Here is a 26684-nt window from a genome sequence, read left to right on the forward strand (position 1 = left end):
GCCTGCGCAGTCCCATGTGTGGAGGCACAGAAGAACGAAGATGAACAGGAGCTTTCCTGACCTTTGAATGAAAATGTGTAAAGCAATCAACTTACTGATAAAATTAACATATCTTCCAGGATCACATTTAGGAACTTTACTATTTGAATACAGAAGAGTACAAGTAGGGGCCCAAGAGAATCACAAGGAGGGGGGAATGTTGGGAAACATTCTGGGCTCCCCCTGTATTTCTAAGGTTTAGCAACAGTAGGGGAAGGAGGGAAATTGCTGGGAGGGGGAATCTCATCCTCCTCTGGCTTTTCTTGCTTCTGTCTCTCCTACCTCCCCTCCTTATCTTTCTTCTCAGAGCCTCAAAGCCTCTGTCTTTCTGACCTTTAAGCAGTAAGGCAGGTGGGAGGAAATGCCTGCTTCCAGCCCCCATACACTGCTTGGCCATTTGGTCATTAAGGGATGTGGCAGGGGTTTGCTGTAGCACCAAGAAGAGGTGGGGGCTGCTCTGAGGTGGCGTTGGAGCCTGCATTCACTACTGCCTGGGTTTGCTGCAGTGTGGGGACTGTGTTTGCTGCTGCCTACCATCTCCATGGTGCCGGGACCAGGATTCACCACTGGCTGTGCTCACCACGGTGACAGAGCCGGGTAAAGGTGAGGCCCACTCCTAGGTCACAGGAGCTTTTAATGCAGCCAGTGTTTGGGGGCAAGCCCTGCTCCTATCACAGCGCGGTGGTACATCACTTTCAGCGGGCCTGTTCTGTTGCCCACGGTCTGCACATGCACAGAGAGGAGTAAACTGTTTGAGGGGGATTTACCCCCCCCCCTTACATTTTATTCCAGGTTCTAAGATTCTTCTGCAACCCTGGTTGCTAAATAAGCTTCCCACCCACCCCCACTCCCACATTATCCCAATCTGTGGATTTAAGTATCCACAGATGAGAGCCACTTAATTATTAGTATATACGATTGCAAATCTGTTTCCAGATAATCTGGATCAGGAGTTTAGGACACTATAGAGGTGTAACTATAGTTGCCTGTCTATAAGAATCTCACAGCATACAAATAGCTTCATTGCCATTCATTTGTCGGGTTTTATCAGTTCTTCGATGGTACCATATTACACTAGAAATGCAAGAAGGCATTTAAGGTACCAAACTCCCACTTAGAGATCTAAATTGACATGACTACCTTACTTATGCCTTGTTCAGAGAAGCTCTTCGGCATTCAAATACCCTACACCCAACCCCCGACAAGAGGGATTACTAGTCTGCACATTTTGTGATAAATTTGAGTGATGTACCTTTCAATATGTTCCAAAGGAACTTGTGAATAACCAGAATTTTGGATCCCAAATGGCCTGCAAAACACCCTTTGCTAATTAGTTAATCTTATTTATAATTATTTAATTTTATTTAGCTGCATGGATGTTATATGTGACAGAAGCTCCTAGGATTTTCTTGTGAGCTTTTCTAGCACATATATATGTTTTAAAATTATTTTGAAATTATGTTGTTAGTTAACTTTCTTAAGCTTTGCTACTTTACTTCATTTCACGGGTTATTTTTTTAAAGCAAGGTTACTATTGCATACTTACTGCTATTTATTTGAAATGCTTATATCAGGTTTTATCTCCTTAGACTCAAGATGGCTATCAATGCAGTAGCAGATTGCAAGGACACAAGACAGACCAATTAACAAGATTCCTCCCCCCCCCCCAAATGCATAGATTAATACACATGGAATTATCATTTGTTACATCATCATTATACCCATCTCCATTTCTTCCGCCCCCCCCGAATTCTCCCAGTTTATTCCTACTTGTTTTTTAGTATGTGCCTATAATATATATAAACAAATTTTGGGATATGAGGCAAAGAATAAGACAAATAGTTTTTCTTCCAGATACATTCTACAGTCATGCTTTTAGTTGCTTCGCTGACTCAATAAAGTGTGAAACAAATATAAATCTCTCTTAGGAAGCATGTCTATATGCGCTCGAGATAGCAAGATTAAACACAAAACATAATCCTTAGAATTAAAAAAAAGGTCAGTTAATATCCCCGTTTGTTCTATTTTGTAACATTCTTTCTGAGAAATATTTACCATTTATGAAAGATATGCTTTCTCTTTCTCTCTGCCCAACAGGATAAACTAATACCTTTCATAAAATGTTAAACTAGATAAAAAATACATAAAATCTAAACAGTAATCAAAAGTCATGGTTACTGCTATTTCATGTTGCTGTTTTTCAATTTACAAAGAAAACCCGCTGAGCCTAAGAGCCAACACAATAATGCTACATATGAAAATACTGGCTTATGTCAGAGACTTAAGCGCCTGCCAGTCTTTCATCTCATCTTCTTGAAATAGCTGCTAAGATAGTTTTTTTCTGTTATGTTAGAAAAGGTTAAAACTGTAACTAAGGTAAAACACTACCATATGCTTTGACAAATATCTGTTACACAATTACATTAAGAAACCTGCTAAAAATTGATCCAGTTAGTGCAAATATTATATGCTGCATGATAAGCTGATCTTGTAGCACATTTGCCTGTCCAGCAAATTAGGAAGGGAACACCTCAGTCCTACCTTGTGACATTCTGCCATTCTGCCAATGCAGCACTATGAGTGCATGTTGTGCACACAACGCCTATAATCTCTAAACAAAACCTATCAGAGCACTAAGTTACTAAACAGCACAAGAATAGGGGGAGAAGATACACATCAATAACTGTCATAGGTTGGCCTCGGTCCATCACTGTACCACCCACCATTGAGCCCTCTTTGGAGGACGAGGAACTAGAGGATCCAGCAGAGTTATACCAGAGGAGCCTGCAATGGAGACAAAGGATTGAACCCCCCTGAGCCCTCCTCAAAACGGAGGAACCAGGAAAGGACAGGTTTGGGAGCAGAGCAGAAGCGCTCACTTGAAGGCCAGCTGGGACTGACCTCTGAGAACAAGGCGCTGCAATCAGGCATGGAGGAAACACCTGCACTTTAACCCCTTAACTGGAGCAGAGGATAAAAGGAAGATGCTGAGCAGGGCAGGGCGTGGAAGCAACCTAGCTTGCTACTCCCTGCGACCTGAGTCTTGTGCCTGGAAGCTCTCGACCCCACCTTGTAGCTTGCTCCCCCTTGGACTGAACCCTCAGCTTAGGACCTTGGCTTGACTCTTGACTTTGCACTTGTCTGTCTTGTTATCAGACTGCTTTGCCTGTGTTTGGACTCAGACTGTTGGACTTGATCTTGGACTGCCTTACTCGTGTATGAACTTGGACTGCCTGACTGATTGTAAGCTGTTTCATCCACCACCTATGCCAATGCCAGCTTGTACCAGCGCCTAGCCTCTGAGCGTGGCAGTAATTTAGTTGGAAGCAACTCAAGGCTGGAGTTCTGCAACGGTACTCCATATGTGAATTTATCTTTGTAAAATAGTGTAAAAGAGTTTAGGGATGCTTCTGGACCCAAGCCAGTTATGGAAAAGCAGGTTGGTGCTCTTGCTAACAGCACTCTCCTTAAGTTACAACTAGCTTGTAAACTGTCTTCCAACTTGGCCTCTACTGACTTACCTATATTGACTTACTTTTACTATAAACCTTCAGATTGTACTGCTGCAATATGCTCTGTAGGGGTTAACCTTAAATACAAGCCATACGCTTCAATTATTTATTTTTACTTGCTTCATGTATACCCAACCTTTCTGTCTAACGTGGACCCAAGGCAATTTACATTGGACACTTCTCCATTTTATCCTCATAAAAACGTGTCAAGTAGATTAGGCTGGGTGTGTGTGACTAGCCCAAGGTCACCAAGCAAACTTCCATGTAGAGGTGTGCAAGAAAAAAATATTCAGATTTTCTGCTTCGGAATTTCCGAAGTGGGAAAAAGGTCAGAAATTACTTTGGAAATTGCTTATTGACCTGCTTCAGTATGCTCTGTAAAGACTCAGAGCACACTGAAAAGCAACACTTTTCTTGCCACTTGCAATTGGCAAGAAAAGTGTTGCACTTAAACTTCCCGCCATACCTCTTATTTCACCTGATGGGAGGGAGAGGAGGGGGTTCCCTCCTCCCCTTCCCATCTGGTGAGAGGGATGAGAGGATCCCCCCCCACCCATCGGGTGAAATAAGCGGTGGGGTGGGAAGTTTAAATCTATACTTTTCTAGCCACTTGCAAGTGGCTAGAAAAGTTCAAGTTTAAACCTACTCCCACTCACTTTGCCCACTGTGGGATTCCCTGGCCCCTGTCGCAGTGGACAAAGGAAGAGGCCAGGTGGCAGATTTAAACCTGCTGTCCTGCCACTGGGGGCTCACTTTGCCCACTGTGGGAGAGGCCAGGGAATTCCCTGGCCCCTCTTGCAGTGGGCGAAGGAAATGGCCGGCTGGAGCAAGCTGAGGAGCCCATCAATCAGCTGCAGCAAGAGCACAGGGGTTTAAAAGTGCCCAAGGTGTTCCAAAGTGATCTGAATCACTTCGGAAAGCTTTGATTCAGGATTCCCAAATCGGGCCCACAATGCTGGGCCCACAATGCTGGAAATCCTGAATCTTTACAAACTGGGTCCGATTCTGGTAGTTATCCAGAATCGGAAACCTGAATTGCACACCCCTACTTCTATGGAGTAGTGGAGATTCAAATGATGATCTTCCAGGTCCTAGCTCAACACTCTAAGCACTACACAATATTGATTGTCATACAGCAGGTCTGTTTGTTTCTTTGGAAACAACTACTCAGGCTACCTATTTGCTGGTGTTTACCTTTTAAGACCCTTCATGATTTGGGATGTGCATATGTAAACGGCTAGATCTCCCTCTTTGAACTGGGCTTCTGCTCATAACACTCTCTTGCAACATAATAAGGAGAGGCCATGGCTCAGTTGTAAAGAAGGTCCCAGGTTCAATCTTCAGCATCTCAGTTAAAAGGACTAGGTAATAAGTGATGTGGAAGACCTTGACTTCTGGAGAGCCACTGCCAGTCTAAGTAGCCAGTACTCAAACCTTGATGGACCAATGATTCAGTATAAGGTAGCTTCATGTTCAATCCATCTCTAACTCAGGCTAAGTCTTTTTTTCAGTTGTAGGACCAATTCTTTCAAATGACCTTTTGGAGGAAACCTGGAGGGCACCCTGACTGCCAATTTTTAGGAAGGCTTGAAAGACCAGGGCTTGACAAATCTCAGGTGCCAGGTTGCTGTTGTGCCTACTGATTTCATTGTCATTTTCAGCAGTCTCTTGGCAATCCTCGGTAGAAGTACAATTATTTATCATTTTACATCAGAATATATTTTGCTATAAAAATGTTTGCCATAAAATATATGTACATTTTTATCACTTCTTATGTATACATTAACTTTACACCTTTCAATGGTGAGAGATGAGTTCATTTCTTAAGCAGCTGCTTTCTATACTGGCTCAAATATCCAATTAAACTGCGTTTTTAAATTAATAATGGAACAATCATAAGTAGGGGAGAAATTAGGACAGGGATAAAGGTTAGTTTTTTGTTTTGTAGATAAGCAGGGCTATCCCTATATTTATTTACATATGACACTTTTGTTAAAGTTTTAATAAAATTATGAGAAGAGGTTAGGATTAGGTTTTATGGCAGCAATAATTAGAAAATGTTGTCAATAAAATATGAAACTGTGAAGGCTAAAAAATGAATCTTGCTCCTAAATTTTTGGGCTAGCTCCTAGAGCCAAAGAAAATCTGTCAAGTTCTGTGCAAGACCATTCTTTTTCAGAGGGATTTTTGTGCAGGTCATTTTAATAATGCACTTTACATCAAGACAGCAATTATAATGGACTTTCTGCTCACCAGATATATTTACATGAATGTATGTGATTTATGTTTTTATGGCTTTATTGTATTTTTTGAGAACACTGCTTGATCCATGTATCCAAGCTGTATTACACCCTGGAAGGGGAAAAGACAGATACCTGTATGTTATCTTTCAGGGCTTTAAGCAGCCTCGTGGGGTATATTTGATTGGAGAAACAGCTTGACAAAGAAAAATGAAGAGATATCTCCTCCCTCATTCCCAAGCATACAGATCCCATCCTTCTCTCCCACCTGCAGCATCTTTTAAGGACACAACACCAAAGCTGGAGTTCTTATAACAGGACTACTGTGTCATGTGCAATTTGGCTCTCCCATATGAGGCCCATAAAGCCAGCTATGCCACATCAAAACTAGATCCATCAACACAAGCCTACTACTTGACAGTAACTTTTATAATGGGATTACAACAGACACACAGCACAACAGGTTGAACCTGACAAGCAAACTATGCCGACCACTATCACGGCTATGAACTACCAGCAGTGCAGAGTTGGCATACTTGTAACTGAAGTCAGATTTATCAAGGCATGACTTAATTTTTTTTTAAAGAAAAACAATAATGATAAAGGGGGTGACAGAGTCTTTTCCCAACTGAGATAATGGGGGAAGAACATAAAAAGACTAGGTAGGCATACAGAAACTACAACCCATAAACAATCAGCAATTCACTAATACAAGACACAATAAACTCCAGTGGTGGTATTTGAGCACATTCTCCCACTCTGACCAGCAACTTTATTACTAGCACATGTACTATAATCACGTATGCTTGTTCAGAACACAAGTCAGTTTCTTTGCCTATATCCTCCTATTTTGTCTTAATCTCTCTCTAGTGCCTACTCCACAATGGCTAACATTTATCTCCCAGGTGTCTGGACCACTGACGTCTAAACTAAAAAGAGAATAAGCAACCATTCCTCCACTAGACCTGGCAAAATGATCTCAGTTTTCTTATAGTATGTCAGGCAGTTCTAGCTACCAGAAGCGCTACCATATCTTTTAATAGAAAGTAAGAAATCATTCCCTGTTCAAGCTGTATAACTTTTAACATTTCTTTCACAGAACACCCTAAATGGCATGCAACATTTATACAAACTTGTCTTAGCATGCTGGCCATGCTTCATCAGCATTTCACAACACTTCAAGCATCGCTTGCTTTAGCTTAGTTCCAAACCTGCCCTTATACAAGTTAACAACATTTACACTTGAACAAACAGGCTATTTCCACTGAGTCCCCTTTCTTGCTGTAGCTCCTCATACCAATCCAGAGGGATGAAGAACCCTCAGAAACAGCTTTTCAGAAGCTGCAACCAGGATGTGGAAAACAAAAGCCATGTACTGCTTGTAGAACTTCCCTTGCAGTTCAACCGAGTCAAGCTATTACAATATTCCATTTGAAAAACAGGATGAAATTTCTTATTTCATTATATTAGTTGCATAATAAACATAAACACCAAATGTAACAGCTTAAATTACTATTAAGTGGTACTTATACACAACAATCTCTAAATTGGTTAGTACTGCGCTTTTGCTTTGAAATTTCTTCTGCTTTTTAAATAAACCTCAAGTGTAGGTTCCAACTGTCTGAGGGATTAAAAAGTAGTGCCATCATGTATTGTATTGTGCAGTTACAGGATGGTATAAAATTTAACTTTTTCAGTCTATGCAAAATTTCACTGTTCCCTGCTGATACTCCATGTGTCTGAGCTACTGTAGGTCTAGCTGATCTCTACTTCATTTTCTTTACAATCACCCACAAATCCATAAGAGGAAGGCGGGCTATATCTCTGCAGAACAGAAACATTCCATTTTCATTACATTTCACCAGGAATGCAGCTCTATTTATAACCCACACATACAGCGGACCTCTCATTTTCTGTCTTTCTGTGCAAGGACTGCACTGCAGGATTAAGGTTTCTTTTCTTGGAAAACCATCAGGAACTGAGGAGAAATTCTCAAGTCCAATCCAGGTATCTCTTTCATCAGAAGTGCAACTATTGAAGGAGTAGGAGGGCTGGAATGAGGATGCACTTGTCTATATGCCATTTGGGATACTAGCACACCATATTGGTTGCAAGATGATGACGATTTCAATGACAACATAGTAAGAGGAATTTCTATTACTTGCCTCTTTTGTGTTAACGTAATGATCTGTGGTCACAAATTTATTTCCATGTTACTCTATAACATCTTAAAAGAGCAAGAAGCAGAAATAATAAAGATGTGAATGAACAGATCATCTGAAACTCCAAAAGTTGCTTTTCCACATATTAGTAAATAGATATACTCTATATACACATGACCATCTACAGACATAAGTTTAAGAATTCAAAAATAGTTCTTGTTATTTAGAAGCTGGCTAAAATGAATTACACTTTCAGAAATTTAAATACTGTAAGTGCTTCTAGATTAATTGTCAAGGATTGAATATTATGGGTTGGATTCAAAATTATTTTCCACTGTTGGAAGGATCTTGTGGTTAGAGGGAGAGATCCCCACTCAAGATCCCCATATTGTACCTAATACTATTGATAGGGGTCCCTGATCCCTGGGAAAAACACTGGGGGATTAGGTGCATGAGGAGGCAGTGAAGTTCTATCCTGCAAGTGGAATTCCACCCACAGTACCTTTAATTTAACAAGAATCTCAGTAAACTTAATGTACTGTACCTGTAACATCTTCAGGTTCTGTTACAACAATATGTGCATTTAATTCCTGTAATTTATGATGTAATTCTTCTAGCTTCTTATTTGATTTTTTCAAAATGTCATCCACATAAGCCAAGTTTTTTTTATCTGTAGTGACCTTCCTAAGGTTTTCTGCTCCTTCCTTGATTTTAAGTTCCTTCCTTATTTCCCGTTTAATTTGGTCCTTTACTTCATCCAACTTCTGCTGTACCATTGTGTCTGAATAGTCCAATTTTTGTCCAATGCTCACGTTGTCAGAGACAAGGATATTTCGCACATCTACCTACGGAAGGGGGAAAAAAAGAGTATAAAAATTAAATGAGACTTTGCCCAAACTAAAACCAATACACATTTTGAAATCCTGTTTGCTAACCATCTGTCTGCATTGTAATGGATTAGATGCAGAGAGTATTGATTAACACTAACCAGTAACAGATTTAAATTAGTGATGCCTTTGCTATGCCTATTTTTAAACAATGAGAGATTTAAGTTCCACTGGATCTGCCACACACACTGACTCTGCTCTTATACACCTATGAAATATTAGCCCACAACAATAGCTTTCACTGGTTAAAAAAGTGAACCTAGATGGCTCTCTTAAATACATCCCTGCTAGAGGAATTTCTGCATACTAACAGATGTGTACCACAATGAGATGGAAATACATTGAAAGTTATTTAAACAACATTTTCATGAATTTAGACCAAAATACATGATCAGGGACATCTAAAGCCCTGACAGGTTATCATCTTAAATTAGAAATTCTTGTTTATGCTGAGGAATTGCTCTTTTCAGTTTCTGATTTGCCACTGAACAGACATGCAGATTACACTTGAAGCATATTTTGTTTTTAGCCCAGTATGCCCAGTGGTGTAAATAAGCCCTTAAATTAATGCTGTCACAGCATCTTTAAAGATATTTATAGAAACTGTTCATTTAATAATATAATTTTTTTTGCAGTACTCAAAGAGCACACACTATAATCTAGCTATTAAACAGAAAGCAGCAGTTCTAATTCATTTGAACAAAAATAAAAGTATAGGTATAATTATGCATAACAGGAGGTGGGAGACTGAAGGTAAAAGATATTTATACAAGCAACCTCATAGTATTCTAACCTTTGATCTGCCATGACATACAAAGTAATTATGACCTTATTTATTAGGAGAGACATGCAATTTTTAAAGTTTTTCATAGAGATCTGTGCATTCTATATGGTGGCTATTTTAAGTTTACAACGTGTGTTTCAAGATGCCACGTAAAGCAGAAAGATACTGCAAGGATTTGGAAAAGAAAAAAAATGTTTAGGAACCTATTTAACTAGGTTCATTGGATTGTTTTGCCCTGAATATGCCAGGAAAATTAATAATGTATTGATGGGTTTTATAGCAAACATTTTATTTCTAGTTTCAAATATAAATTTTTTTTCTTCGTATCAGAAACAGAATGGACAGGGGAGAAAATGAACAGAAAATTACTTTAATAACAAACTAGTGCTACAAAACAATTTGAGAAGCAATCACTAAAAGCAAACAAAACAAGATGGCATTATTAAATTTCCAGATTAGAAATGGTTCAGAAGCCAATTATGAAAGAATATATAAAATTCAGGATAATGAGCAGGGGTCCACAAATTTGGGCTCATTTTGCCCCAGGCAGCTAAAGTTCAATCCCATCATAATATTACCCTTAACAATAAAATAATTCCTATACTAATCAGATCAGATGTTATACTACGTTACTAAAAAAAAAAATTCAAACGTAAGGAATTAAACTTGTTATCTTCAGTGCTTGGTATTTCCAATGAAATTAATGAACAAATAATTTTAAAACTAATTTTGATCTATTTTCCCTTTCAGAATTTATTTTTGTTAGCAAATACGTATTTTTACAAATACCTCAAATACTGTGTTACAGATACATTTTCTGGTGCATGAATTTTTTTGGACATTTTTTTCTGTTATTTGTCTAGTATTTGGGCTTGCTTTAAACACTATGCATTTGCTGAAAAGGGAACAGACTAATGCACAGTTTAAATTACTAAACAAAAGAATGTATTACAGAAGTGAAGAGTACTATTGCTCAATTTTGTCAAAGCCATGGGATGGGCCTTAAACTTTATACTTGCTGCTTCTATGGATCTTAAGCTGTAACTTAATCAGCAAAAAATTATGTTTATGATATATTGGAACCACAGTGCTTTTTAAGTAAAAGACTAAGTAAAGTGTCTAATTGCTGGAGTTGTAACTTCCAGGACAGACCTACTGGAAGTGTCCAAATATTTGGTCTTTACTCATTACATGTATTAAATTTGTGTTTGACTAGCTAAAAGACTTGTTTAACAACACTGGAGAGATGAACGACCACCTTCTGTAATTCAATGGATTGGGGACCTACAACCTTATCAACGTTTGAAGTTATGGCATATTGATGATAACTGCCTATGGACTTATTTTTAGATATCTGGAAACATTTTCTGAATGCTTATATGTAGACCTGTCACTACTGTTGTTTTTATTTCTATTTTGTATAAGGTTTGTTGTAATTTTTTAAAATAATTTTTTAAAGTACAAAGAGTTCTGCAGCACCTTAAATATTAAGTAAATAAAATAACATTTACTTAAATATCAAGTAAACAAAATTAAGTGAATAAAATAAAAGTGAAATCAAGTCCATTTTTTCAGATAATGAAAGAGGCCACAGCTTGGTCTATAGTACTTGCTTTGCAAGCCATAAGGTTACTACCTCCAAGTAAAAGGATCTCTACTAACAGAGCTGGATTTGAGGTTGAGATTCACTGTAAGTCAATGTAGACAGCATCGGGTTTGTCAGTCTGTTTTTATGCCAATTCAGACATCACTATAAATCAGCTTCTTTAACCAAAGTCTTTCATGATATCTGAACAAAGCTGTTGTGTTTAAATTCACTGTATTCAACTCAAAACTCACAATGAAAAATATAATGGTGCAGGATACGTTCACAGACACCCTTCCCCCACAGATCTTCAATCACCTTTACAAGTGACAGTGTCCTGTACCCAAGAAAACACAAACAGCCATACCAAATGAATCAAAGCAGATGAGATGAAGTTACATACAAACAGAAATGTGCATTGGATCCATTTTGGCAGAGAACAGTCATTTAGTTGGATATTATAAACTGCATACAGATGTGGATCTTTCCCCACTTTCTCCTAGCAGCTCCAACCCCACACAAAGGCCAGAACCAGAGGTTTGTTCAAAATGCCATGAGGCACTGGGAGGGGGGGGAGCTGGGCTGAAATAAGGGGGAAATCTGAGCAAAACCATCACCCTCTTCCTTACTTGCACAAAGAGAAAGCTTTCTCCAGCACATTTCTTTCACCACCGGAACAGTAAGATGAAGGTGATTCTCAGTCTTTACTACAGTCTCCCTGTGCCTCATGGCATTTTGGCCAAAAGGTTCCCTCCCCGCCCCCCACCCTTAGCTTTTTGGGGAATCTTAGTGGACTGCTGAAGGAAGGTGACGGCATGGAAAGATCTATCTAGGATCTGTCCCAATTACTCCTATAGCAAGAGTCTGAATGAAGCCTTTGTTCAAAAGATTTTTTATTTATAGGTTATAAGATTTGTTGTGCATAAGGGTTTAGTGACAGCAATATGACCAATTTTTAATGCATTCCTGGACATCATAGCTCTCAAAGTTCTACATCTGCTACCTTTCTTAGTCAGATTCAAAATGGACTGATAATTCACATACTGAAAAATAATGACAATTTGCTACAGATATAGCATTATATATCCTTTCCAAATACATTATCCCTCCTGCCTAAAGTGAATGTTGAAACTATTTTCCCCTCTGAACCATATAAACAAATAATCTACCAACTGAGACAACTGAATTTTGTAGCTAATATGTAGCACAAAATACATGAAGAGGAGTGGGAGAGAGATCAAAGTCTATGGTATTTCCCCTGCTGGAGAGAGATTGACATTGAGTTGAAAGCATCAGGATTCCAGTACCGCAACAGTAAACTGAATCAATCTCTGTTTAAACAAGTGTCTCAAATTTCCACTTGCTGACAAGACTACATAAACCCTGCAGTCCTAGATTGCTCCTGCAGAATACAGCAGGGCTTCTGCTTTGATACCTGCCCTGTATAAATCTAATAAGATCATTACAGGGAACATCCTAACAGAAATGATGTATCTACATTGTATGCAGCATAACATTGACTAAACCAAAATGAGAGCTGTAACGTTTTGAGAGTGAGAGAAATATTGTAAATTAAGGAAGATATACAAATTATAGTTACATTTTAACATTTCTGACTGCACGAACAGTTACTTTGCTATAGCATAGAGCTTTGGCTGGTAGGAATATGTTAGTGGTAACAGCTTTCCTCTTCTCTATTTAATACTCTCTCTTTTAAGTCCCTTTCAAAGATCCCCTTTCCAAGCCTTCAGTTCATTCCCTTGTCAAGACTCTATCCTCATCACCACAGCACATTCTGACCCATTCTCTATTTTCATCTTGTGCTCTAGAGTTCCTACTGTACCTCACACAGACATTTGGAACAGAACTCTTAAAACAATGGAGTTGGGTCCTACAATCCATGAGTCCATGGCATTCAGTGGCTTGTCTTCCCTGCGAGGACACTTCCCTTCTTTTCACCAACTTAAATGCTCTCTTGGCATTTTGAAATTCACTAATAACAAAATACTTTATCACAGAGAGGGAAAGTCAGGTTAAATCAGGGGTTGAAAATGTATGAGAAAACTCAATACAGATATCTCTGAGATAAAATCAGTACATGCACAGACTTAAGGTCTAATGTTTCAGGCTAATGAGAGTTTCTTAAGTTCTTCTCAGTTGCTTAAATCTTTATGTTGAGAGGCTTTTGTTCCACTGTTTCCCCAAACACCCTACTACATTTTCTTTGAGTATTCTCTTACTCTTTGGGCTTTCAGAAGGCTGGTACCCTCTTTCCATTACCCCAATACCTTCTCTTGTAACAACAGTACTCATCTTGAGTCCGTAACTAACTCTTAATGTCTCCAAAGACAGTTTCTAACCACACCAGACCAGGGATTTCTTCACTCTTCAGCGCTAACTCCCTATTTGATTGGATAGGGAAATTTGCCTCTCACTAGAAGATCTATCCCTTCTTCAGCATGAAAGGGAGTCTATACCCAGTCCCAAACCTCCTCGCCAACTTTCCCCCAGTTCTCCCGTCTGTGTTAAATTCCTCTCAGTTGCGGCTGAAATCAGACTTCCCTCTCCCTAGCATCAGTTAAGGCAGGGGATCCACAGCCCCATATTGATGACAAAAGGGAGAAGCAATCATTTTGACCTCTTGAGAGAAGAGCTTACGATGGAAAAAACAACCGTTTGTTCTCCCCCCATCAGAACAGAGGGATTTTCAGGGGCCAAAACAAAGCAAGAGGATAACGTATCAGCAGAAGAAGCAAAGAAAAGAGAAACAAAGACCCAGGAAAGACTCACTGGAGCAGAAATTCCGAAACATGGGGGATATGACAAAGGAAGAGCTGCAAAGCCATCTCAACAACGTCAAACAGAGACTGCAGGTAATACTGGATGACCGCTCCATGCAGAAGGATGCATCTGGAGACATGGAGGCGCACCTAAAGAGTAAGGAGCTATATTTGAAGGATGAGATCACAATACTGATCTGTGAAATGGAGGAGGGATGGTCAACAGCAACCTCTGGAGGATCCACCACAAGGGGAGGGGGAGACTCAAATGGAATTAGAGACACAAAATCCAAAGCTAGAGGTGGAGTTGGAGACAGAGGAAGGAGGGGATGTACAGAAGGAACAAGAAGGTACCTGAACCAAAGATAGTGATGGAAATAGGGAAGGCAGAGGAGAGAGGAAAGGAACGAGAAGATCTCATTCACCAACATGATCCCCCGGTTAATCTAAAGGACTCTTCAGAGACCGCAGTGAAGCCTAAAGTGGCCGAATTGAGTAAAGCTCCTTTGATGCAGGAGGGGGTGGTATCAAAGAAAGATGGCAAACCAGAGACAAGGATGGAAGGCTGGTCCCTGATGTAAAAACATGAAACAATGGAGCGTCCTGGGTTACCTGGTTTGTGGCCATAAACAGTCTCCAAAATAATTCTGGCATCGTAATCAAGGAAGCTGACAAAGGCGGAGCAGTTGTCATCATGGACAAACATAACTACATACAAGAAGCAGAAAGACAACTCTCCAACACAACATTCAATAAAATACTACCTTCTGACCCCACGGAGCAATACAAAAAGGAACTCAATAAAATATTAAAAACACTCTCCATGGACATACAAGAATGCATCCATACGGACACACTCCAGGAACCACGACCAGGAAGATTCTACCTACTACCCAAAATCCACAAACCAGGTAACCCAGGACGCCCCATTGTTTCAGGAATAGGCACTATCACAGTAGGAGTCTCAGGATACATGGACTCTATCCTCAGGCCCTATGCCACCAGCACACCCAGCTATTTACGGGACACCACTGACTTCCTCAGGAAAATACAGTCCATTGACAACCTACCAGATGACACCATCTTGCAACCATGGATGTGGAGGCCCTGTACACCAATATCCCACATGCAGATGGACTGCAAGCCATACGGAATATTATCCTGGACAAAACCACAGCACACCTCACCACTGAACTTTGTCACTTCATACTCACTCACAATTACTTCGAATTTGGTGACAACTTATATCTACAGGTTAATGGCACAGCCATGGGCACACGCATGGCACCACAATATGCTAACATATTCATGGCGGACTTGGAGCAACGCTTCCTCAGCTCCCATCCACTGAAACCACTACTATACTTAAGATTCCTGGATGACATCTTCATCATTTGGACCCATGGGAAGGAAGCCCTTGAGAGATTTCATCAGGACTTCAATAACTTTCACCCTACTATCAACCTAAGCCTGGACCACTCTACACAACAGGTACACTTCCTGGACACCACTGTACAACTACATAATGGACGGATAAATACCACCTTATACAGGAAACCAACAGACCGATACTCATATCTACATGCCTCCAGCTACCACCCTAAACCTACCACTCAGTCTATTGTCTACAGCCAAGCCTTACGTTACAATTGTATCTGCTCCAATGCTCTCGATCGAGACTCCCACTTAAGAGATTTACAACAAGCATTTTTGGGACTACAGTACCCACCAAATGAAGTGAGGAAACAAATCAACAGGGCCAGACTAGTACCCAGAAATAGCCTGCTCCAGGACAAACCTAAAGGAACTAACAACAGAACACCACTGGTTGTCACCTATAGCTCCAACGTATCATCAGTGAGCTACACCCCATCCTGGAAAATGATACCTCTCTCTCAGAAGCCCTGGGTGGAAGACCTTTCCTTGCCTACAGACAGCCCCCCAACCTTAAACGACTTCTCACCCACAATCATGAATCGGCCAGCAGAGTCACCAGCACAGGTACCAGGCCCTGCAACAGACCCAGATGCCAGCTCTGCCCCTATATCTACCCAGGGAATACAATTACAGGACCCAATGGCATCAACTACACTGTCTCTGGCTCTTACAGCTGCTCATCCTCCAATCTGATATATGCCCTCATGTGCCAACAATGTCCTTCGTCTCTGTACATTGGACAAACCAGCCAACCTCTACGCAAAAGAATAAATGGACACAAATCTGACATTAGAAATGGAAACGTCCAAAAACCAGTGGGAGAACACTTCAATCTACCAGGACATTCCATCAAAGACTTAAAGGTCGCTGTAGTTCAACAGAAACCTTTCAAAAACAAAATCCAACAGGAGGCTGCTGAATTGGAATTCATATGCAAATTTGACTCTGTCAAGCTGGGACTGAATAGGGACTATGAATGGTTATCACATTATCACAGGTAACAGATTTCCTTTACAGAGGCGGTTTCTGGGGGAGCCCAGTGGCGCCTGGCGTGGGCTTTCGGGGACCACAGTTCTCTTTGTCAGATGCATCTGACAGGAAGAGCTGTGGTTATCGAAGGCTTATACTACATAGGAATTGGATGGTCTAGCTGTTTCACTGCTGCAAACTAACAGAGCAAACTCCTTTGAAGCCTCACCCAAGCCAACTGACCCCAAAACGACACCAAAAGGAGATGTTTACATTTACTAGCAAAGGAATGTTTTGGTTGCACACTCCCTCTCCCCCCCTAACTGCATCTTCTCTCTCCTCCCCTCCTCTTCTATATTTGACCAGTTTCTGTACTATGCATCTGACGAAGAGAACTTGATTCTCGAAAGCTTATGCTACAATAAAATTGGTTAGTCTTAAAGGTGCTACTGGACTCTTTTTGATTTTGCTACTACAGACTAACACGGCTAACTCCTCAGAGTCTCTATAAGGTTCCTTGGTCTGAGATTTGCCTAGTGAACCTCCTCTTCATAAGCAACATTATGAGAAACAGACAAGAGGAAATATACGCAAAGAAAAGGTACCCCTTTTGGACACAGTACGGTACATCACCTCATACTTAGACAAAATACAGAGGTGGGAAGAAAAGGAATCCAAGAGGAAAGTATGGCTGAGTAGGTGGCAGTGGTATAGGGAGGTGAATCCCCCTGTCCATTGAGAGGTGTTGCTTTGTAATGTTTATAGTGTAACGTTTATAATTTGTTTAGAATAGTTTTATAGTGGTTTAATAGGGTTATAGCGTTTATAGGATTTTTAGGGTTTTTCTAAAGCTTTTGTAAACTTTTTCTAAGGTTCTTATGATGTTAATGTTAAAGTTCTGAAGTGTCTTGCATGTGTAATTAAGGTTTTTTGATGTTAATAACTGTGCTAACTTTGTAATCATCTGTAGCCATCCAATCTTTCAATTTTTATCTGTAAAGAGTTTTGTATATAGAAAGGCTTGTAAAAAATAAAAAATCTATTTTCCTACTATTCAGTTCAGAATTCTTTGTCTGTTCAGCTCATGCTACCCAATCAGATTCCTTGGTGTGGCCTGTCACTCATGGCTCTCTGTTTCTGTGAAGAATTAACCGTTCACAGTCCTTTAGCTGTTTGTATAGCACTTCTAAGCCCATCTCACCTGCCTTCCCCTCAGCAGCTCCCTGTGATCTCTAAAATTATTTATTAAAATATTTATAATATTTATATATTTATATAAAATATAACCTGCCTTTCCTCATGGCTCAAGGTGGTTTACAAGTCATAGTGAGAACATTACTATTTAAGACCATTAGAATAAAACCGCAGACATGCTTCTCCACAAAAACTGATACATGGAGTGAGGGGCAGTAACCCTCATGGCCCAGCAACTCCAGCTTTGCACTGCTATTAATAGATACTGAATATCTCAATATTTTCAAAGAGTAGGAGGTTATGCTTTAATTATACCTGGTAAGAAGCCTTCCATCCCTTTCAAACTGTATAATTGACGGAGCTCTTGGAATATCTCATACATGAATATTTCTACCTCTCCAGAAGATTTAAAATTATAAAATAGGTGTATTCAATACAAAATTGTGTGTACTGAGACATTATATATAGTTATTTAGTACACACTGCTAGCCACTGCTCAAAGGATAGGCTTGAATTCAAAACGAACCTCAGCACTAAGATTTCAAACAACATTCTTCCAAAAGAAGATAGGTCACAAACAGAAAAAAATCAAAGCTAACAAGGTCTGAAAAGTGTCGCTCTATTGTTTCCAAACAGGAGATATATTACATCCTACAGCATCTCCTGAAATCTGCAAGAATGGTTGAAAAATCACCTCTGAACCGATTCCCCCTGCCCAAGACTCTTACAAAATGAAATATTTTCATTTTCCAATCTGAAAAAGTTTATTCATAGCCAACTCCCAACTTTAAAGGAATAATCCTGAGAAAGTGGAACAGTGACAATAGCTGTCACTAATAAAGCCAACATAAACTACTCCCTCTGAAGGTCAGAAATTCAGCAGCTCCTAAATTTCACCTTCAATACAAAGATAAGCATTACACTCTGAAAATATCTCTAGCTTGAATTATACAATCAAGGCAAAGAATACACATGCATGCACAAAGCTGCTTCATATTGAATCAGACCACGGGTCCATCAAAGTCAGTATTGTTTATTCAGACTAGCAGCAGCTCTCCAGGGTTTTAGGCAGAGGTCTTTTGCATTATCTACAACCCAATCCTTTTAACCAGAGATGTCAGGGATTGAAAGTGGGACCTTTGGAATGCCAAGCATATGTTCTACCTCTAACATACAGCCCCTCCCACCGCCTGTTAAATTGCAGAGGCTGTTGCTGCGGCTGGTGGCAGCTGGGCAATCAGTCTTTTTCTCACTTCTACTGTATGGCTTCCCTTCTCTTTGCAAGTACCTCAGATACTTTTTTTTTGGCAGCGTTCAAGGTACGTTGGAGATACCTCAGGAAACGTAGTCAACACAGTACTGTTATCTAATATACTCCATCTGAAGTATGCTTTACTGAAACAATATTTAAGGAGAAGGGGGGTAGAAACTAGTCAGTCAGCTACAACTGCTGTCAGCCACAGGAGCTGTTGTGATCATGCCACCAGTGCCTCTCTCCAAACCCTCAATAATGCTAAAATGGCTATACTAAGACAAAGCAAAGATTTCTAAAACAAAGGTTTAGATCTAGAACATACACCTTCCCATTCTGTAAGATGCGGATAGAATTCTATAGTCAGATGATCTTATTTACTTACTTACTTTATACCCTTCTCCCAAATGGGTTTTTGTAAGAAATAAGTATTATTTACATCTGTGGTATAGCTAGTTAAGCAACTTTGCCCCCTCCCCAATTTGTGCACGATCCTGACCAATATTTATGCAACTACAAATACCACAGAAAATCTAGAAATGCAGAAAACCAGCAATTTAGGTGCAGGACTGTAGAAGGTGGCATGGAACAAGTGTCAGAACAAGTAGCAAACACCATGATGCGTATGTGCAACTTGTGTAAATTGGAGAGAATTTTAAAAGGGTTTCAAAAACAACATGCATTTACATTACCGATTACAGGAACATGTGGGGGAAGGAAGCCCAATGCTTAGGCACACTGGTCTGGCCATTACTTTTGAACTACCCCATTAAGAGCTTTTTAGTGGACTTAAAAAAAACAACAGGGTTGAGAACTGGTATTGCTCTTTCATAGTAATGGGCAAATGCCCCATGCTTATCTGAAAGCTCTTACATTTTTGTAAGCTTTTTTGTCAAATCATCAAAAGAAAATTAGTAGGCAGTTGTTCATATTTAACAGAATGCTTGGAAAATGCACACGTGTACACATATGCTCACCCCTCCACTCCCAATAGTTTTGACCCAAACCAGACTTCACAGTTTCAAAGGTATAATTAATGTTTTTGAGGTGATTATCCCTAGGACCTCAGAGAGAGTTCTTATATTATTAATTTGTAAACCAGAGTCAGGGGCAGGGTGGGAATAAAACCATAAATACATTCAATATAAATAATCAAATTATAAATTCCCCTGACTGGTTATGTAGATCAAAGCCAAACAAAAGCTGTAATTCTGTCACATGATAAAAGGGGCTACTGTAATTACCAACCTGATATAGAACTATCAAATCATGCATGCCAAGCAATGAGGTGCCCCAGTGACCTCAATGGACAAGAGTTAAATTCTGTTTAAACAAATAGGTACACAACATGACCACAGCATATCATGTTCAGTTCTCTGGGTATGCTAAAAGTAGCGAGTCAACAGCCACCACTGCCTTAGGTTTTTCCTTGAATTTAAACAATGAAAGGGAAGTACTTGCTATATTGTCTTTATGTTTTTACAAGTATCATTTCAATAAAAACACTTTCCAGATAAAGCACTGAATTTGTTTGAATACAATATTTAAAGCACGCTCAAGCTGTTTATTTTTCCTAATAATATATTTTGGACAAAATATTTGTTGCTTTGGGGACCTAGTGAGAGCCAGTGTGGTTTAGAAAGCCACAGAAGCTTGCTGGATGACCCACTTTCAGCCTAACCTACCTCATAGGGTTGTCATAAGGATTAAATGGTGAACAGAAGAATGATGTCAGACACTCTGGGTCAAAAAAGGACAAAAGGGGCGGGGCTTAACTCAAACCAAATTGAATTAAGAACAAAGTGGCACTACACACCACTAAGTGACTCTGGACTGCATTTAACACTGATTCTTCTTGGACCAGAACAGTAAGGTACACAACTGAATTACCACCCGAGACACACATATGTGACTAGGGAAGAAGGTGATTCCAAATGAAGCTTGAGTTATTGATACTAACTGGAACATAATTCCATTTGGTTCTATATTGATAATATTTAATAATTATTGTCATATGATTGCATTGTCTGGAGTTACTGTGTAATTACTATGCTTGACCACTGAAGGCCACATGGCCAAAATGAGTTTGGTCAGGGTCGCATAAGGTTGTTGTTTGTGTTTTTTGTATGATTTTAATCTGAACTGGGGCTATATTTGGGCCTGTAATAGTTTTTATATTTTTCTATAATAAAAACATGCATTTTTGTATACTGATATATATTTATGTTCTATATGTAGTAATTTTAATATTTGGCCCTTTTACTGAGATTTCTTTAAACTTTATGGTTCTTAAGTCACTTTGGGCCTCCACTGGGGAGAAAGGTGGGAGAAAATCAAACAATTTTATGGAAAGGTTTTCTAATTCTAATTTTTCTGGAAAACCTACATTGTCCTGAACTCTGAAGGCTGGCCAGGTCTATAAACCTCTGGAGTAGGGCCTCTGGCTTTGCAGGCTAGACGTAGGAGTGCAGAATGGAGCGAGGAGCAGCAGCCAGGGAGCTTGGAGCACACGACCTGTGCCTACTGAACTGGTTGATCCAGCAAGGCAGCCTTTTGAACCTCAGCCTAAATAGATTGGTTGTTAATTGGGCTCATCTACAGTCACTGGCAGGTGTTGAAGCTCTTGAGACTGCAAGGAAGTACCACTCTCAGCACTCTGCTCTGAATCTACAGGGAGCTTGTGCACAGCCAGTCTGGCACTTTGCCTCTTTTGGGTCCTCAACCTAGGCCTTCCACTACTGCATTTTCCTGCAGAGTGGGAGAGGGTCCTGGGAGCTATGGGCCCAGTTCTGTGTCCTGCCTAGCAGAGGCCTAGTGGTTATCTCAGTGACTAGTGGAAAAGGCTCACCTGCAGCTTCTGGCAGCCTGGCCTCTGGCACTGCTGCAGCATGGTCAGCAAGTATCTCTGCAGCATCAGGCCCTTCCTGATCCCATTGGCTCCTCAGGATTTTCCTCTGAGTCCTCCAAGTGAAGAGTCACTGGGCTGGTCAGAGGGGGTCATGATGACACATAACACTGTACAGCACCATTACTTTTACAAGACAGTTTAGGAAGAATAGTTGTTGGAAGATGTTGGAAAATGTAAACAGTACAGAAGTTTGTGAGAACCTTTTTCTCAACTGGAAAATTACAACCATTGATTCTTTTAAATGGGAAAAAATTGAAAATAGAAGCATACTTGAACAATTCAATCTCATGCTGGAAAAAATATTTTCAAATTCTAGGTGCCAGCGTGAAGTATTTAAGCATTGTCAGTTGTAATATTTCAAGTCCTGCTTCAGAATTAAATTTGTCAAACAGGAAAGCTTTGTGGTATTTCTGATATCTCTGGTCACTGTGGTCAAAAGGAACAGATTATTAGATTGTCAAACCTGCTAAACAAGAGTCTGTTTTCCAGGCTGCCCTTGCACTACTGTTTCAAAATCAAAACAGTGACATTTGTTATTTTTGCAGAAAGAAAAAATGAACTTACTTGCAAAATGTTTTCTAAAGCAACCATAAGAGGATCTACTTTTTGCAAATTATTTTGATGAAAGCTTAAGATTTTTTAATGTTAAACTCTTACTCATTTGAGGCAGCTAACAGTCATTTTAAATTACCATTATTTAATATTTTAAGAGTAATGAAGATGTCTGATTAATGGCATCTTTACTGACCAACTGTGTCATGCCAAAACATAATATAAGGAGTAGGTGTTGAAATGCAGAGATAATTGTACAAGTGAAGCTCAATGTAGATTATTCTATTGCCATGTCAGCAGTCAAGGGGATGAAGTTCACCGTGGCTGAAACAGGCACATATGTCTAGGGTAATAGCCAACAAATATAAAGTACAATTCCCCCAACTACAGATTCGTTAGCTGACTGCAAGGCAAACAGATTACTTCAGGGTAAGTTTGTGGGGTATACCTAGTCCTCTTTCAAAATCCACCAAAAGAAATTCCCTATTGGTTCTTCTCCACAGCCTTTTTTTTAAAGTTAAATAAGAGCAGGCCTCCAGCTGTGTATCATCTGTCACTGTGCCCTCTCTTCAAGCAATGTATCATCCTTTATTCCTCCTGCAGTGACAGAAGGGCATGCCGCCTGTTTTTAAGGCATGAATTACTTCCTCTTTGTCCCTTTATCTCTATAAAACATGCTCCATACAGTTCACTAACAGTCTCTAATGTTATCACGCCTACAACCTCACCACAACAGGCATCAGTGGCATAAACTTGAAATACATCTTACAGCTTTTGAGCCATACCAGCTGGTTATTGGTATATGTGTAAATTAAAGTACTCTACCCCCTTAAAAATAAAGGCATATTGCAAATCATTTGAGTATATATTCAACGCTCACCTTACCTGGAAAATGTCTGTTCAAAACTGAAATCTAAAAAAACCAAAAGCTATCTATATTCTCAAGTAGCATGTAGCTACCCCTTTTGCATTCTAGAGAAAGAACAGTTACTTCATTCACATTTTTCCAACCTCTTACAATACATCACATTATATCTGTAACACAACACTGTAAGGAAAGTTAGCATAAGAGAAAGAAAAGCTAAAATCTGCTTCTGAGTTTCATGAGAGAACAGCAACATATTTTGGGTTTAAAGGCTGCAATTGATTATGTTCCTTGGCTTCACTAATCAATACCTAAAAACATGGATTAAGTTTGATCTCAATAATTAATCCCTATTTACTGCTAATTCAGGTACAGATTTTTTTTAAAAAATGCTCAGATGATTTCTCTAGCAAAGCTGAGATCCAAAAACAATTCAAGCAAAAAAGAGATATTGAGGATTGTAACAGCAGAAGGAACTGAAATAATGGCACCCCTCCTCCTCCAAAAGCACCTTGAGATGGTAAAAGTGAATTTGGAGAAGACAAGTAACTTTAAACACTAGCTATAATTTGCTTAATGGGCCTGTTCTCCCAGGCATCATTTGAGAATTAGCAGGGAAACTATTTTTATTTATTTAGAAAATGTATATGCCACCTCTCTAGACATCTACTTGTTCTCATCTTGGCAGCAAAATCTGTGTCTGGGATTATTAGTATGGCTTAGATATTGCATTATTTTTAAATTCAAAGTGCTGGTTCTTAGTTTGCAGACCCTAAACCCTGGGGCCAGGGTATCTGAAGGATCACCTCCTCCCTACAGTTCAGTCAACAGCTAGGATCTTTCTCACAAGCTCTGTTCTGTTTCCCCACCCTCAGAAGTGAGTCAGGGGGGACCAGAGACAAGGATTTTTCAGTGGTGGCACCTCACTCTTCTCCTTGAGGCTTGATTAACACCTACTCTACTCTCTTTCAAGTGCCAGGCCAATTTTTTTCAACCCAGGCTTTCAATTAAGGGAGTGATCTTTTAAAATAGTTTTTACAGTTTGCTTCTGGCTTGAGAAGTGGTTTATGAGACTGGTTTAAAGCTGTTTATGCTTTTGCTGGAGTTTTAATAGGTAATAACTTTTATTATTTACTTTTGTGCATTTCACTTTGTAAGCTACCTAAAGTAGGTTCTCTGGAAAGGGAGCACATAATTTTTTTTAAATAAACATAATGGATTCTGAGATTAATTTTTTCACTTTCACAAGCCACCTTGAACTAGTTGAGCCACAGGATATAAATGTTTAAAGTAAACAAATAGTTACAACTGGCCAGTATAAGACTGCAAGATAGGAAAATCTTACATTTCTCAAATTTCCAGCCAGCTTGACTAAGCCACAAACTAATTTCATTTTTATTAAATCTCTTTTTAAAAAGCCTTTTAAAATGGTAGAAAAGTACTATTTTAACAGGCATCTACATTTCTTTTTAATTCAAAGGCTCTTCCTAAAAGATGGTGACCTTACTTGGCTTACAGAGGGCTGACTCTCACCTGCCATATAATTCTCACCAGTGATAGGACAGTATTTACAGATTTCTCCAATTATAGTTTCAAGAATTCACATTAAAAACTTCTGTAGAAACTTTCTTTATTCATGCTGCTTCAAATCTATGTACTTAACATAGCTCAGCAACTACTCCAGATTTAAAACACAACACAAAAAATGAACTCAGTTGATGAAATCATAACATAATAAGAGAACTAAATCTGATTTTTTTTTAACTTGGCAATTTTGAAATTACAAAATTAGAAGAGAGAATTACCATCTTGGGGCTAAAATTCAGACTACCAAACAAACAAACTTGCTATCAAAGAAAACATGTCTCCATTAAAGGAGATTACAGAGCTCTAAATGGGCAGCAGTTCAAGAATGCTACAGCAGAAGTCAGGCATGCTTGATTTACACTACTCTTACTTTTCCAGGGCTGCTTCTAACTTTAGAACATATCAAAAGCCAGTGCAAGTTTTAAAATATCAGTTAATTCATTATAAGTTTGTCATGAAATAAAATTAGTTACATAAGTAACTAAACATGCTTGCATTAGCTATGACTTTAAATCTTTTTATAATGTACCTTATGTTGGCTAATATTCCTGCATCAGATAAATGTAGAAAGATCCATAACCCTCAAAATTACTTCTTTCTTTCCTTCTGCATTGAATTTTACCAGTTGATCTCCCTTTTCTTTTGTTTTTTAAGCAGCAAAAAAAAGTATTTGTATTGTTTGTGCCAGAAACCTCCAGTCTTTTCACATCCACTTTTAGAATATTGACAGAAGTAGCCCAATTAGAGCCTGCATCTCCTATTTAACACCATTTGCAGGGGCTTACTATCTGATTTCTAATTCAAAATGTTATTTTTGAGTTTTAAAACACTAAATGGTCTGGGACTGGGGCATCTTTTTTTTTTTAATTTAAACTACAGATGATGTTAAGGGGCCACATTCTATCATTAATGTATATGCCCCCCAATCAGAAATTCCCATGCTGGATAGGGACCACTCTCTAGTACTATCTAGATTATTGGACTGCCCAAAATAAGGATCATGGCTAATGCATCATGGCTAACTTTATCATAACATTTATATCCCACCTTAGTTCCATCACAGTACCCAAGGCAAGGTGCACAGGGTTCCCAGGAGGTTTTCCACTGACTACTGACCGGGCCCCATATCTACTGAGCTTCAGCAAGACTATGGCATCCTCTGCCTTCCAGCTATACCCTGGGCCCCTTGGGATCCAGGAAGAAAACAAAGTTTTTCTCAGCACAAAACTAAGGTTCTCAGTTGGGGGATTTTTGGATAGCAACTTGTAGCTGATTCTGTAATCTCTAAGCATGTTTTTAATGTGCTGGCTGTGTCTGGTTTCACAATATAGTGGTTTTTAAAAAATGAAATTGTTTTAAATTTGAAGTCTGCTACTTTGTGTTATTTGGGAAAGGGCAGATACAAATGTTTTAGATATAATATTTAGTGCCACCCTTAAGTTTCTACTGTACACACTTGTCACTATCTCTTTAATTTCTTCTCATTATTTTTCCTTTAAAAATTAAATCCCTTAGCAACAGCAAAAAATTAAAAGGTGGTGCCCAAGCTGGGTCCTGTCTACCTGCTGAAGAACAATGTCCCAGTGCAAAAGCACCAGAAACACCATGGAACTCAATATGGACAAGTCTGAGGATATGAAGAAGCCACCTCCTATTGCCTGCTTAGGGAAGCCAGCTTCCCTTGTTAGGATTAGAAGCTCATGCCCGATGATATTGGGTGCAGAGCTGCATATTGCCTCTCTGCAGCGATGCTCTCCGGAGAAAGATTTCACTGTTGCACAGAATACTGTTCAAAGTCACAAATTAAAGTTGCATCAGGTACATTTGGTGGGTGATATCCAAAAAACAGACAATGTACAGTTTGCCCAACTATTCTTCCAATATATAAATCTGAACAAACTCTTAAGATCTCTACTGCATTCTCCATTGCA

The 26684-nt window shown here is 39.3% G+C and overlaps 1 protein-coding gene across 2 annotated transcripts in view; it reads right to left on the minus strand.

The window, feature by feature from the left end:
* Window positions 1-26684, minus strand: part of PKN2 (protein kinase N2) — a 73099-nt gene that overhangs the window by 40033 nt on the left and 6382 nt on the right. For both annotated transcript variants that reach the window (XM_054979624.1, XM_054979623.1), the window contains one exon: window positions 8498-8798. In XM_054979624.1, the coding sequence (XP_054835599.1) occupies window positions 8498-8798 (301 nt within the window). The remainder of the gene's footprint in view (window positions 1-8497; window positions 8799-26684) is intronic.

Source organism: Eublepharis macularius, chromosome 5, assembly GCF_028583425.1.
Source record: "Eublepharis macularius isolate TG4126 chromosome 5, MPM_Emac_v1.0, whole genome shotgun sequence".
NCBI lineage: Eukaryota > Metazoa > Chordata > Lepidosauria > Squamata > Eublepharidae > Eublepharis > Eublepharis macularius.